Source organism: Hylobates moloch, unplaced genomic scaffold, assembly GCF_009828535.3.
Source record: "Hylobates moloch isolate HMO894 unplaced genomic scaffold, HMol_V3 SCAFFOLD_7, whole genome shotgun sequence".
Classification (NCBI taxonomy): Eukaryota; Metazoa; Chordata; class Mammalia; order Primates; family Hylobatidae; genus Hylobates; species Hylobates moloch.
In genome coordinates this window covers 99,789,318-99,804,619 of record NW_026652282.1, presented here as the reverse complement: position 1 = coordinate 99,804,619, position 15,302 = coordinate 99,789,318, and the positions used below count along the sequence as shown (strand labels likewise).

Sequence of the window (15,302 nt, the reverse complement as noted above, 5' to 3'; positions counted from 1 at the left end):
CCTCCCGGGTTCACGCCATTCTCCTGCCTCAGCCTCTCCGAGTAGCTGGGACTACAGGCGCCCGCCACCACGCCCGGCTAATTTTTTGTATTTTTAGTAGAGACGGGGTTTCACCATGGTCTCGATCTCCTGACCTTGTGATCCGCCCGCCTCGGCCTCCCAAAGTGCTGGGATTACAAGCGTGAGCCACCGCGCCTGGCCGATGCCCATTTTTCAAAGCTATTTTCCTTCTTCAACTGACAGCCTCCTTTTTAAACATCCTGATTCACCAGATAGTCATTACATTATATGTCTTTAAAAAGTTGCACTTCTAAATTTATCCTGATGTTTTAGATTTTTTAAATTCCATACGTCCATATGTCTGTGAGAATCCTCTCCTTTTTTTTTTTTTTTTTTTTTGCTAGGGCTCTTTGTAAAATAAATATTGTTTCCAGATAGGCTACTTATGCCAATATCGTTAAAATGATGGAATAATATAATAACTACTTCCTACCTTCATGGTTACTGTGATGGTGCTATTTACATTTGCTTTATGCAACCAGCCTTGTTTTATCACACCACCCTTCTGAGAACATAAAGAAGATGAGTCCTGAAATAGAACAAAAATTATCAGTAAAACAACAGCCAGCCTGCCATCTAATTAGCAAAACATTTAGGGGCACAGAATGAGGCCCTGCCCATTTCCTAATTAAAACATAAAGTCCCCTCTTCCCCGTGAGGATTTAAAATAGTTGACTGCAGAATGAAAGGCTCTGTGCTACGCACACAGTAGGCACTCAGTATTTACTGAATGGTATGGGCTCTCTTCTGGGAAATCTTCTGCACTATGTAAACAGTCGAACTGCACCTCGAAATGTCACAGACATCCGGGCCATCTGTCCCAAGAGGAATCTATCAGGCAGGAGAGTCCAGATGAATCACCACACCACATGCCCAACTCAAGAAAAGCAACTCCACAAGCATGTCCCACAGGTGGGGAACATGTTTATGTACAAATCATAGCCCCTCTCACTTGATTTTTTTCCTAAACCCTACTTGAAAGTACAGTAATTAAAAAAAAATTGAAAAGCACCCAGTTTGAAAGCTGGCCACAGATCATTCCAAAATAATTATTTCCTTCATATTTTCTCAAGAAATTCCCTTTGAAATCTTTTTCAGCAAAGTGACGGTGAGGAAACTAGCACAGTTATCCCCACTGTTGCCCCCATTCTTACCTCATCTTTCTCACAGTCTTCATCTATCTCAAATACATGATTAGGAATCTTTTCTGGTCTCAAAGATTTACTGCAAATATAAGAGAACTGTCTTAGACACTAAACAGACCAAAAAAAAAAAAAAAGGAAAAACAACACAAAAACACAACAATAATGACAACAACAGTTAAAGCAAGATGAGCAGATTTCTTTCTTTCACAAACGAGAAAATGGCAAGACATCCTATTGTCCTTTCCAAATTCAGATTCTCCCCTTTGAGTAAACTTACTGTAAGTTTGTGTTTCTGTAAGGACTTCCACATATGTGGCCAGCAGCGAAGACATAACTAAGCCCAGAAACTTAGGGAGGGTAAAAGTTGCTAAGAAACCTGTGCCAGAGCTGTTAGTGGTGGCAGAACTTCTCCTTCCCCCGGTCAAAAAGCAACACAGGCCGGGCATGGTGGCTCACGCCTGTAATCCCAACACTTTGGGAGGCCGAGGCGGGTGGATCACCTGAGGTCAGGAGTTCAAGACCAGCCTGGCCAACAGGGTGAAACTCCGTCTCTACCAAAAATTAAAAAAAAAAATTAGCTGGATGTAGTGGCGGGTGCCTGTGAGCCTAGCTACTCGGGAGGCTGAGGCAGGAGAATCTCTTGAACCTGGGAGGCAGAGGTTGCAGTGAGCCGAGATCGCACCACTGCACTCCAGCCTGGGCAACAAGAGTGAAACTCTGTCTCCAAAAAAAAAAAAAAGCAACAGTGTAATTCTGGCTCTTGCTGTTTGTTGTATGACCTTGGACTGGTCATTTTAGGACTCTGTTTTCTTTTTCTTTTTTTTTTTTTTCCAAGGACCAGGCTGTCATATAGGACTCAGTTTTCTCCTCTTTTAGAAAGTGCTCTGAAAACTACAAAGGGCTAAACAAATGTCTTATTCCTCTGCTATTTGTTCCAAAAACATTTCCCATAAGACATCATGTGAGGAATTAGTGCTAGAGATGAGAAAATGGAGAGCTCAGACAGGTTAAGTGACTGAGCCATGGTCATCCAGCTAGTAAGTGGTAGAAATAAGATTTGGGCCCCAACAGTCTGGCTCCTGGGCCAGTGTGCTCATGCCATTCCTTCAATTCAACTGAAAGAGATGCACTTTTCCCAAAGGATGGCTAAGTTCATCAAACCGAACGAATTATCATCAAGCTTTTTCACTGGCACTACTGGAAAATGCTCACTACATTATCCACCATCAGCTATATTTTAGTTTATGATCAATACAGGTTCACTAAAGCCAAAAAGTGAGCTCTCATACATTTTGGAAAGAATTTCAAAGAGGAAAGTTAAAACCTATTCAATTAACCAAAACACTGCATTTAACCAAACATGCAGGTTACTTGAAGATTTGCTTTATTACAAATTATCACTGAAAGGTTTCACAAGTGGTGTTTGTTTGTTTGTTTGTTTGTTTTGAGACGGAGTCTCGCTCTGTCGCCCAGGCTGGAGTGCGATGGCACGATCTCCACTCACTGCAACCTCCGCCTCCCAGGTTTACAACATTGTCCTGCCTCACCCTCCCAAGTAGCTGAGACTACAGGCGCCCGCCACCACGCCTGGCTAATTTTTTGTATTTTTAGTAGAGACGGGGTTTCATCGTGTTAGCCAGGATGGTCTCGATCTCCTGACCTCGTGATCTGCCCACCTTGGCCTCCCAAAGTGCTGGGATTACAGGCGTGAGCCACCGCACCCGGCCTCACAAGTGGTTTTAACAAGGTAAAAAAGCTTAATAATTCTCCTGTTGCATGTTTTCCTGGAATGCTAAACTTACCATGGCAACATTCGAAAGTCCCCAGAGAAGTCCTCATACTTGTAGTTTACCACGTGCCAATCTGTGCTATAGGTTTTAATACACTGAAAGAAAATAGGAATCTTGAATTTGAAATATAGGAAAAGTACATATATATCCACTTTTTAAAAGTCTGGTACTATGCCGACAGGCTTTCTAAAACCATTTGGCAATTACTGTACTGGGATCTTCCTTTATGGATTAACTGTGTCTCTCTTACCCAGTTGGTGGCAATAAATCCCAATTCATACGCCCTTTGAATACTCTGACTCTCAGTGCAAAGAGTATTCAAATCCAAAAGGAAAACACTAAGGTCATATGCACCTTGTGGAAATGTTTAAGCTTTATCATCATATAGACTTGTTAACATCATATAGACTTGTTAACATCATATAGACTTGTTATTTAGGCCAGTTAATGTTAGTAATTTTATTGTACCTTTACATTAAAGGAAGACTACTTTAAATATTTTACATTTATTTATTTATAAACAGGTTACAAATATATAAAGACATATAAATATTGTATATATTTTAAATATATGAAGAATATTCTTCTGTGGCCTTTGAGCCTCTTACCTCTTTAACAAATAAACTCTGGGCCCTCTTTTCAGCATCTTCTGGTACAGTAGACTGCACCGTTCTGCGCTGACGACCTATCACTGAGATCTAGAACACAAAGAACATTCTTGCTGTAAGAACTGGCTTGAAAAAATAGGGGTTTTTTTCTTTAAAGAAGTGCTTGTGAACTCACAGATATATCTTCCATTGGAAACATAAGCAGATCTCGGAGGGGGTCGCTGTAAATCTGGGTTTTTCTTTGGGCAATAACATTCTCATAGTCCAGGGGCTCAACAACTTTGGCCTTTTCCTTTATAAGAGACAAAAATAAAGTTATTATGATCAAACCCACAAGAGTTAAATTCCTTTCTATGTACTAAAGATACATTACTTCTCAAAAGAAGGAATTACTGATACTTTTAAGTACTTAATTGAGACACTTTCACAAGAGAAATATTCTTCATAGCTAGACACACACCCCAAACACATACACACACATACACACACACACACACACACACACACACACAGACATTCCCTTGCTAAAGATAAAGAGTTCTGGCTGGGCATGGTGGCTCATGCCTGTAATCCCAGTACTTTGGGAGGCTGAGGAAGGTGGATGACTTGAGCCCAGGAATTAGAGATCAGCCTGGGCCACATGGGAAAACCCCATCCCAACAAAAGTACAAAAATTAGCTGGGTGTGATAGCTCATGCCCGTAGTCCCAGCCACTCGGGAGGCTGGGGCAGGAGGATCACTTGAGCCTGGGAGGTTGAGGTTGTAGTGATCCGTGATTGTGCTACTTATACCTGGGCAACAGAGCAAGATCCTGTCTCTCCAAAAAAAGAAAAAAACAGTTCTGGAGAAATAGAACTGTGTTATTCTACTTAATCTGTGTGCCTTCTAAAAATCATTGAATTTTAAGTAAAACAAAAAGTGGCATACTTGGAAGTCTGCCTGTTGGTATTTACTGCATCTGTACTACTCTCTGGGCAACGCTGGGGGAGAAAGTATCAACATTCATGTTCCTACTCTGTACCAGGGACACTGTCTCATGGGCATACTAAGTTCCAGCATAGCTGGGGCAGGCATAGATAGTAGAGATGCTTGATCCCGTGGGCAGGTTATGAAAGGGTGAGGTTCAAGGTGACAAAGTCAGTGGATCCCTGCTGGACTTCTTCTAGGCGAGCTGGCCATTGATAGTAGGGCCCAGCCTGAAGCTAAAGTAACAAGAAGCAGGGTCAGTGATGCTAAGAAAGCCAGGATGTAACATAATAAGAGTAATGGTAACAGTTCACATTTACTGAGCCCTTTCTATATGCCAGGCACCGTGCTAAGCACTTTCTGTACATTTTTTCATGTAACACTCATAGCAATATGAAACAGATTGAATCATTATCCCCATTTTACAGATGCAGAGACTCTGGACCTAACTGAGGTTAAGTAACTTGCCTGCCTTCAGAACTGGAATTCAAACCCAGGTCTGTGACTGCAAAGGCTCTGCTTTTCTTTTTCCCCTCAGAAATACACAAAGACGGCTCCCACTTCTGCACACCCATGGCTGACCCTGCAGCTGTGTGTACACGTGCAACTGACTTCAATGTCTATCATCACTAGTTTTCATTGTCACAGGTGTGCATGCCATAAGCCCCAACCCCCACAGCCATATGAGGTGACCCTGACTTCCACCACTGGCCATCACTACTGTACATGCACCCATAGCTGTCATGCGTGCACACCACCAGCCCTGACCCCTGCAACTGCGGGGGAGCGGGGGGGGGGCGGAAAGAAGAAGAAAGAAATATACCAAGATTCTCGTGTGCATGGTACTGAACTGGGAATGGGATCTCACTATTTACCTTCCTATCATTTTTTTTCCTTCATTGAACTTACCACAATCTGATATACCATCTATTTCACCTCTCTGACTATTTGAGGGCAGGGATTTTCTTCTATTTGTTTACTTCTTTAATCCCAGCACTTAGAATACCTGGCACACGGTAGGCATCCAGTCATTAATTGCTGATGAACTTTGAGATATTCAGATTCAACCAGAGCCATGTCTCAACACTCTATTCTAAACCAAGCTGGGCAGACAGTAGTAATTTTTAACGATGATGTTTCATATGAAATTATTTCCTTAAAATTTTATAATAAAAACCCCAAATGTAATTTATATTAAGACTTAATATTATAATAGCATCGGGATTATACCTGTATTTTTGTACATAGTATTTGAGGTAGTCTCTAGTATCACTACATCCATAGAAAAGTTGAGAATAGTTTTTATACATGGTTCAGAACAGGTCACAGCTATACCCAATTTCCATATCTGAAGGGCATCTCAGAGTTTCCTGTAGAAGATTATTTAGAAAGATTAAAGTAAACTACTCTGACCAATAATCTCAGTGTTCAACAAATCTAAAAGATCCTAACCTTTATGCTTTATTTCAAGTCTTAAATTTGGATTGGTAGACCCATGTCTACAAAGATCAAAGCAAGTTGATCATCCCTCTCATGTCTGCAAATACTACTGCAAAATGAGTTGAAACAAAAGGAAAAAATCCTATTTGAGAAATTCAGATTTTCTGACAGGAAAATCTGACCCCTTTCGGCCATACCTACCGTGTTTCCATGGACTCAAATAAAAGGAAACTGACTGCATCTTCCAGCTCTAACGCTCACAGTCTGAGATCAATTTCTCAGAGAAATTGAATGAGTAAGTCCTATCTAAGAAAGCAAGCTTGAGGCACTAAAAATAATCTAAGTCTTGCTTTGGTGCCATTTTCCTAGTACAGATTGCAAAAACAGTCCTCAAATTTCAATGTTTTAACCTGTTGAATCTGTCAACTTCTCTGTACAATAATTTCACAAGTACCAGGCCGGGCGCGGTGGCTCACGCTTGTAATCCCAGCACTTTGGGAGGCCAAGGCGGGTGGATCACGAGGTCAGGAGATCGAGACCAGGTGAAACCCCGTCTCTACTAAAAATACAAAAAATCAGCCGGGCGTGGTGGCGGGCGCCTGTAGTCCCAGCTACTCGGAGAGGCTGAGGCAGGAGAATGGCGTGAACCCGGGAGGCGGAGCTTGCAGTGCGCCGAGATTGCGCCACTGCACTCCAGCCCGGGCGACAGAGCGAGACTCCGTCTCAAAAAAAAATAAATAAATAATTTCACAAGTACCTACTTCAAGTATATTTGAAAAAGAAAAAAAAAGAAAATCCTCCTCAGCTTTCTTTTTTCTTTTCTTTCCTTTTTTTTTTTTTTGAGATGGCGTTTTGCTCTTGTTGCCCAAGCTGGAGTGCAATGGCATGATCTCAGCTCACTGCAACCTCCACCTCCCGAGTTCAAGCGATTCTCCTGCCTCAGCCTCCCGAGTAGGTGGGACTACAGGCGGCTGCCACCACACCTAGCTAATCTTTGTATTTTTAGTAGAGACAGGGTTTCACCATGTTGGCCAGGCTGGTCTCGAACTCCTGAGCTCAGGTGATCCACCCGCCTTGACCTCCCAAAGTGCTGGAATTACAGGCATGAGCCACCATGCCTGGCCCTCCTTCAGCTTTCTAATGTAGCTCCAAATTAATATGGAAAGAATATGTCAAAACGAATCACTTATTGTTTTAATTTATGGGGTACAAAGTGGTGTTATGATTTTTAATACAATGTAGAATGATGAAATTAAGCTAGTTATATCTATCACCTCAAATATTTAACATTTCTTGTGATGAGAACATGAGAAATTTATTCTTAGTGATAAGATGTACAGTACTCAATTATTAGGCATATTCAGCATGCTATACTATTGATCTCAAAAAAACCAAACTTATTCTTCCTGTTTAACTGAGACTTTGTATCCCACCATTGACTACCAACTCCCCCGCTTTGCCCCCAGCCCCCGGTAACCACCATTCTACTCTGCTTGTATGAGTTTGATTGTTTTAGATTTCACATATAAGTGAGATCATGCAGTATTTGTCTTTCTTTGCCTGACATAGTTCACTTAGTGTAATGTTCTCCAATTCCTGAATTACTCATTTATTTAAATGTATAGTATATACCTTCTAAAAATGAAACACATATATTTATATATATTTGGTCATATATTTATGTTATAGAAAACAAAGTTTCACTTTTCATTTAAAACTGATTAAGCATTCTGGGTCTTCACGCCTACTTCCTTTGTCCGGGGTAGCTCAATTGCGGAAAAGTTAGGATGGCTATTCTGGGTCCCATAAAGCTTCCCCTAATAGAAGATTTAGGCCTGTGAATCAGGATTCATCTCTCCAAGAAGAAAGATGAGAAGGGACTGAACCCTACATTTCCCTTCCAGTAGGATTCAGTTATAACTCTGCAGGCATCAGAGACAAAGAAAACCTTTGACCTATAGAATTATCATGATTTAATGGTGGTTCTGCCCTGCAGTCTCCGTCATATCCCTTATCTAACTTTCTCATTCAGCTTTCTCATTCTATTATTAGACTTATACATAAAAGCTTCCAATACACTCAAAGAGGGTCTTTCTTTCAGGTTTGTAATTTATCCTTTCTGCCAGTGTGCACACTGATTGGCCTGCAAAGGTGCTTTTTCATAACTCCAAAAACCCGTTACAATAAGTGGTACTTTATAAACATTCAAATAATAGCAACTTCCATACAGTTCCGGGGCAGTGCTAAGTAAAAGGCGAAGGCATTTATGCAATCTGGAGAGAAGTGAGCATATGTTTCAGTCTTCTTCCCGTAAGTAGTGACAGGAAAACCGTCAACCTAAATTTGGAACCAACTCAGTTTTCACCATGGGGAAAACAAAACAAAACAAAACGATTTGTTCTTGAAAGTTTTCATTCACTGACTCCCAAGTTTTCTTGAATAACTTGCTAATAATATTAGTATTTTTTGTTAATTCATTTCAAGGTCACTTTGCAGTCTTAAGAAAACACTTTCATATGCGTTCTGTTTGTTACCAAACTCTTGTCAAGCAGACAAGGAAAATACCATCATTTCAACTTTATACATCAAGACACTGGCTTGGAGGCCTAAGTTCATCTGTCTACATTAGGAGCTGAACCGGGATTCAAACCCAGGTCCCCCAACTCCTAATCCTTGTTTTTATTAGTTTCCCGAACTTATTCACATATAATCCTCATATTTACCACACCATCTGTACTATTATTTACTTCATATTTTTCTTCAAATCAAGTATCTTCTTCATTGAAAACATTTATCGAAAAAGAAAGCTTCATATCATCCCATAAAGGAGAATAAATTGCATTTTTCTATCTCTAGTAAAATAAAAATGCCAATTTTGGTACCATGGTGTGGGATGCAGTACACTTTTCCATTGCTTATACAGGCCACTAAGGACCAAATCTCAATGAGCTTTCTATGTGCAAACTCTACAAATGGGAAGAAATGCACAGCTCCATAAATTGAGATAACTTTATTTCTAATATAAGTGGAAAGGACAGATAGCAAAAAAGGAAACTCGTCAGAATAGACTCAGTTGCAGTCCACTTCCTGGTCCAAAGAGAGGAAACAATGGATCCTCACTGAGGGTCACTAATAGCATCACCACTTAGACTTTACAATTTTGTGGTGGTTCCTGTACATTCACAGTACAGGATGACTGATCTTTTATCATCGTAACTGTATGTGTATAAATATAAAACCATGCCTGTAATACTAAAATAAATACATAAAAATGTACATGAATGTATATATTCAACCATCCAACCACTCATGTATCCAAAAGCACATTTGACTAGCAAGCATATTCATGTTATCATTAGAAATGTGTAAGACACAAGAATAATCACATAATATTTATCTGTAAGCAATGCAAAATGAGCCTGGGTTACTTCTGCTTAAATATCATACCAAAGGTCATTAGTTTACCGGTAAATCTTTTACTTTAGAAACTAGTTCTCCTTAAGAATTCTAAGAATGTCTCTTCTGCAAGTCTGAAGTGAACACTGGCTTCATAGAATCTCTCCTTTATCACACTGGGACGGATACCAGAAAGCAGGCAGAAAGCTGAGCAGTAGGGCACAGGGCCAATTCAAAAACATCCCTGCACCACCACGCCACCACTACCACCACCCCATCCTCCAAACTGAGTTTCAGCACAAGGAGGAACACGGCAACTACCGGTTTCAGAAAGAGAATGATTAGCCCAAAAGTTCTTTTTTGCAGTATTGCAGTCAGACTACAGCTTCAATCACATCTAAGCATTTTCTTATGAAAAATAACAATAGTCTTGGGATAGAAGTAGCACATTCAAAAAGAGGTGAGTCTCTCCTTCCCATCATTTCTCCACCACCTTCACTTAGGAATTTCTCCAGATCCCCCTAGTCATTCGGCTCTCCTTTCCTCTCAGACATTTGTAAGCAGAGCCTAGAGTGCTTTCTCCAGAGAGCATCTTAAAATAACACTTTGCACTCAAAATGGCCACTGGGGGCATGCAATTTCCGGCAGCACAGAAAACAAAGTGAGTTCAGCATAAAGATGCATTTATTGAGTTCCTACTGAGGTTCTGCTCCTGTGCTAGCCCCTGGTAATGCAGAGGTGAATAAAAAAACAGACCTTGCCCTTGAGAAGTTCACAGTCTCGTGGGGAAGGTAGATAAACCCAAGATGTGAGAGCTGATCACAGACTGTTGTAATTTCTGTGCATCTATCATGCCCTTTGATAGCCATATCTTCTTCCAAAAAAGGAACTGTACAAGTGTGTTTGCACACTAAAATGTGTGAGTCCCTCTATTCCCCGTTAGATCAATCAGAAGAATTTCACCATATCGACTTATGTGGTCTCAGATCATTTCATCTTGCCTTCTAGTTTTATTCATAAACCCTGTAAGATCAGAGACTAGGTAACTGTCAAGAGTGGTGTGTGAATATAAGGAGAAGCAAACGTTGTGTTATGATTCACAGAAGTGAGAGATGCCACCACTGTAGATTAGAGACTTCTAGAGAGGAACCCTTTACAGCATGTCAATAATGGAACCATAACTGTAAGGATTTATTTTTTTTTTTTTGAGACAGGGTCTTACTGTGTCACCCAGGATGGAGTGTAGTAGTTTGATCACAGCTCACTGCAGCCTCAACCTCCCTGGGCTCAGGCAGTCCTCCCATGTCAGCCTCCCAAGTAGCTGGGACTAAAGGCGTGTGCCACCACATCAGGCTAATTTTTGTATTTTTTATAGAGATGGGGTTTTGCCGTGTTGCCCAGGCTGGTCTCAAACTCCTGAGGTCAAGTGATCCACCCATCAAGCCTCCCAAAGTGCTGGCATGAGCCACTGTGTCCAGCCTGTAAGAAATTTCTTCATGAGGTTCAAATAAAGAGTATTTGACTTTGTTATGACCATGACCTGTTTGTTCTAAATGTGACCATCTTTCAGCAGCTCATCTCTTTGTCTCTTCCCCAATAGGAACTCCAATTACTGAAGGAGCTTGGCATAACTACAATCTAATGATTATGTGGAGGGGGGGGGCATCTTTTTAATTAGCGGAACCCAACTTTGCAAAATAGACATGAATATCTTTTCATAAAGATTATTTTCTGGGGAAAATCTTGGCGTAAGAATCTAAATACAAACTGCATTCAGGACACTGACCTTTCTTAAAGTAAACAGCTAAGCGAAAAGTCATACTTTCCATGAGACCAGTGGATCATGTTTATTACCAACCCACACTTAGCTCACCTGATTCTTATGATAGCATAGCCCTCCTCGCTCCCCAACAGCCCTTATTGTCTTTCCCATCTATTGTGGCATTTACTCATATATAACATTCCCTGGATACTTAACTGCTTTTGGGGTGGTTTACTTAGTCTCCTAGGCAGGATCAAAAACACCAAGTCGGTCAGGAAACAGTGCCTTGTACTTTCTCTTACCACTTACATTAAGCATTGCTGTATACCCGGTTAAGCATTTTATACCTATGATCTCATCTAATTCTCCCCAAAATCCTGTGAGAGGTTATTTTATTATGTCCATTTTACAGATGAGGAAATTGAGGCTTAGGCAGGTCCAGTGTCACATATTTGTGGAGCTGGGATTCAAATCTTTATCTGATGGACTCCCGAGCCAGTGCTCTTAACCATGATCCACATAAACCTTTATGCGTTGAACTTAACAAAAGCAAATCATTTTCTCAGCTCTGACCACATTTTATTTCCTTGAACGAACTTTGCATTTTAGAATTTTCTAAAACTTACTCAAACTACGCTATCATTCTTACCAAAGTGAAATCTTGCCTTCCTATCGCCCTGATGATGCTGAACATGACTGGCTTAGAGAGCTTTTAGTGTAATTGGATAAGGATCTTTGCATTTTTAAGCTGTTGCTTCCAATTTAGCATTTGTCATCAATGAGTAGGGATTAGCACCTTAGGTCTTTTACTTGGGGGAAAGGAGTTGGCAGATTCAATTTCAAGTGGTTAAGAATCAAATTACAAAAAAACAACAGTATGCTATTGTCAAGGGACCATGTCTAATTCACCTCAATATCCTCCACACAACCTAGGAGAGAGCCCTGAGAACTACAAAGCCAGAAGTTTCTGTGTAGGGATCACCAGCTGAATAGTACAAAGAGACTGATCTTACACATATGCCTTCCAAGCTAAAATGGCAGCACACAAGAAGAGAAGGACAAGTTGCTGCTGATGCTTTCAGAATTAAATTTTCAGTTCCCAGCTTTAATTTAGGAACAACAACTTAATGTTCTAAGAATCAGCAAAACATGATTTCGAAGGCCTTTAAATCTAACATAGAAACATTAAGGAAACATAAAACCCATTTTTTCCCTTAGAGTTTTAGCATAGGGAAGAAATTGTTTTAACTGCCGAATTATTTCCCCTTTCCAAGTCTATTTAACTATTTACAAAAACTCAAGAGCTACTTTTAAAAACTTACAAAGAATTTACTTTAAAAACAATAAGAAACAAACAAGACTATGCACTATATGATTAGTTCACACTCGGTTAACAAACGTTTTTCATTACAGCCAGTTCAAATATTATGCAAATAACCTTGATTATCTACAAATGAATAAATAGAATTTTCATGAACTTTCTACCCCAAAACTCAATTTAGCCAAAACTTTACTCAACAAACTGGTTGACAGGTAGGAAAACTGATTTGAATTCAATTCCTCCTGGCTTTTTGTGTTCACTCTGTGCTAATAAGCATTTAAATGACTCAAAAGTAAAATAAAAAGACGTTTAAGAAATGAAGGGCTTGAATAATTGAGAGCCTAGAATGGCAAAGAGCTTTTTTAAAATTAGAAATTTTTTTCTGTTCTTTAGTACACCATTATTGACAGAAAGAAAAACAAATGTGCCTTGGAGATACATAATGACTTTCTAACAAATCAAAGAATTTAACGAGTTCACAAAGACATACACAAATTATTGCAAATAATTCATTCCTGCAAGGAGAAATTAGATTGTGCTCATTCTATGCTTATCAACTATTTTATAACCTGCCTCAGATCTTGGTGCTCACCTTAAACTTGTAACAACAACAACAAAAAGACATCTCTGACTTTTTCCTGAGTTTTATAAACAGAACTCTAACATACCTTGCATTCTTAAGCAGAAAAAAACTGTAAAGTGCACAGGCGTTCTATAGGTATGTAGATTTAGCCATCTAAATCACTTACATTCAATAAAACATAACCTCCTAGAGGTCCTGTTTGTATCATTTGAACACAGTAGCATAAACTTACTCCATTAGAGAAGCTCAGTAATCTATAAAGCAGCCACACATCATTTTCCACACTGGATCTGGCAATCAGTCTACCCATCTCATTAACTTGCTCTTGATAACGGAGTAAAGAAAACTGACAGACTCTAGTTTGAAAATCAACCTTGATAGGGGCAAAAATGCACCTTTCTACAAATATTTTAGTTTTCCACCATCCATCATATTGAATCTATCCATTGATTGAAATTATCTCTACCTTTTTTGAGCCCAATATTTTAAGTTTATACAACTGCATGAGATAATATATTCTAAAAGCTATGTAAGGCCAGGCGTGGTGTCTCATGCCTGTAATCCCAGCACTTTCGGAGGCCGTGGTGGGCGGATCACCTGAGGTCAGGAGTTAGAGACCAACCCAGCCAACATGGTGAAACCCTGTCTCTACCAAAAATATAAAAATTAGCCAGATGTGGTGATGGGCGCCTGTAATCCCAGCTACTCGGGAGGCTGAAGCAGGAGAATCATTTAAACCAGGGAGGCGGAGGTTGCAGTGAGCCGAGACCATGACATTGCACTCCAGCCAGGGCAACAAGAGCGAATCTCCATCTCAAAAATTAATAATAACAAACAAACAAACAAACAAAAGCTATGTAAAGTAAATAAAGTGATAGCTCTTTTGACTTAAGTTTACCTCTTTAAAACGTCAGGAGATGCTCCACCTCGTGGTATAACATTTCAGGATATGGTGAGGTGATTTACATTTATGCTGTGTATCCCACTCGTGACTAAACAGGCACACCTTCTTCAACTAGGTTTTCTTGGTGAGGTGAGGCAGGTGTCTACAGTTGGCTGCCAAAAAGCCCTTCCTGATCATGCCCTGAATTTTACTGTTCTATTGGCCCTAGCACATCCTGGTCCTCAATTGCTCTCATGTAGCTTCAGTCAAGTTCAATTAAGCTTACAGCATACTCTCCTATTAATAAGTTGTAATTATTTTCCCAATTCTTGTCTCTCTAGAAACTCATGTCTCACTGGCTGGGCATGGTGGCTCACGCTTGTAATCCCAGCACTTTGGGAGGCCGAGGTGGGCGGATCACGAGGTCAGGAGATCGAGACCACGGTGAAACCCCGTCTCTACTAAAAATACAAAAAAAATTAGCCGGGCGTGGTGGCGGGCGCTTGTAGTCCCAGCTACTCGGAGAGGCTGAGGCAGGAGAATGGCGTGAACCCAGGAGGCGGAGCTTGCAGTGAGCCGAGATTGTGCCACTGCATTCCAGCCTGGGCAACAGAGCGAGACTCCATCTCAAAAAAAAAAAAAAAGAAACTCATGTCTCACTTTCCTGTCCATGTTCTATAACTTTATAGGGTCTCACTGTATGAAAGCTCCTATAGCTTAGCCTCTCTCTATCCTTAGAAAGGGTGTTAAGTCAGACAAGCATCCGTTAAACTATCCCTTGGGTGTTCAGCTTTTTTTTTTTTTTACACATCCTCCTCTGAAACAAAAAAGCCTGCCCCTATCTATAATCTTTATATTCTTCTTTAAGCCAATTCCCTTCCCTATGACAAACCCCCTATCACCAGAGATACCATTTAAAAGAAGTCTTAGGAGTTGACCTCTATGAAAGGTTTTTTGACTGTCTTAAACAAATAACCTTGAGGTGATGAAAATGTTCTAAAATTGTGGTGATGACTTCACATATCTTTGAATATACTAAAAATGAAAATATACACTTCAGCTGGGTGTGGTGGCTAACATCTGTAATCACAGCACTTTGGGAGGCTGACGCGGGCGGATCACCTCAGGTCAGGGGTTTGAGACCAGCCTGGCCATCATGGCGAAACCCCACCTCTACTAAAAACACAAAAAGTTAGCCATATGTGGTGGCAGGCGCCTGTAATCCCAGCTACTCGGGAGGCTGAGGCAGGAGAATCACTTGAACCTGGGAGGCGGAGGTTGCAGTGAGCCAAGATGGCATCATTGCACTCCAGCCTGGGCGACAAAGCGAGACTCTGTTTCAAAAAAA

General features: G+C 40.5%; 1 protein-coding gene across 1 annotated transcript in view; it reads right to left on the bottom strand.

The window, feature by feature from the left end:
- DOCK11 (dedicator of cytokinesis 11) overlaps positions 1–15,302 on the bottom strand; it is a 214,575-nt gene that overhangs the window by 163,245 nt on the left and 36,028 nt on the right. The window contains exons 2-6 of the mRNA XM_032756251.2: positions 3,779–3,895; positions 3,604–3,693; positions 3,008–3,090; positions 1,215–1,284; positions 494–589 (exon numbers count right to left, since the gene is read on the bottom strand). Coding sequence (XP_032612142.1) covers positions 494–589; positions 1,215–1,284; positions 3,008–3,090; positions 3,604–3,693; positions 3,779–3,895 — 456 coding nt within the window. The remainder of the gene's footprint in view (positions 1–493; positions 590–1,214; positions 1,285–3,007; positions 3,091–3,603; positions 3,694–3,778; positions 3,896–15,302) is intronic.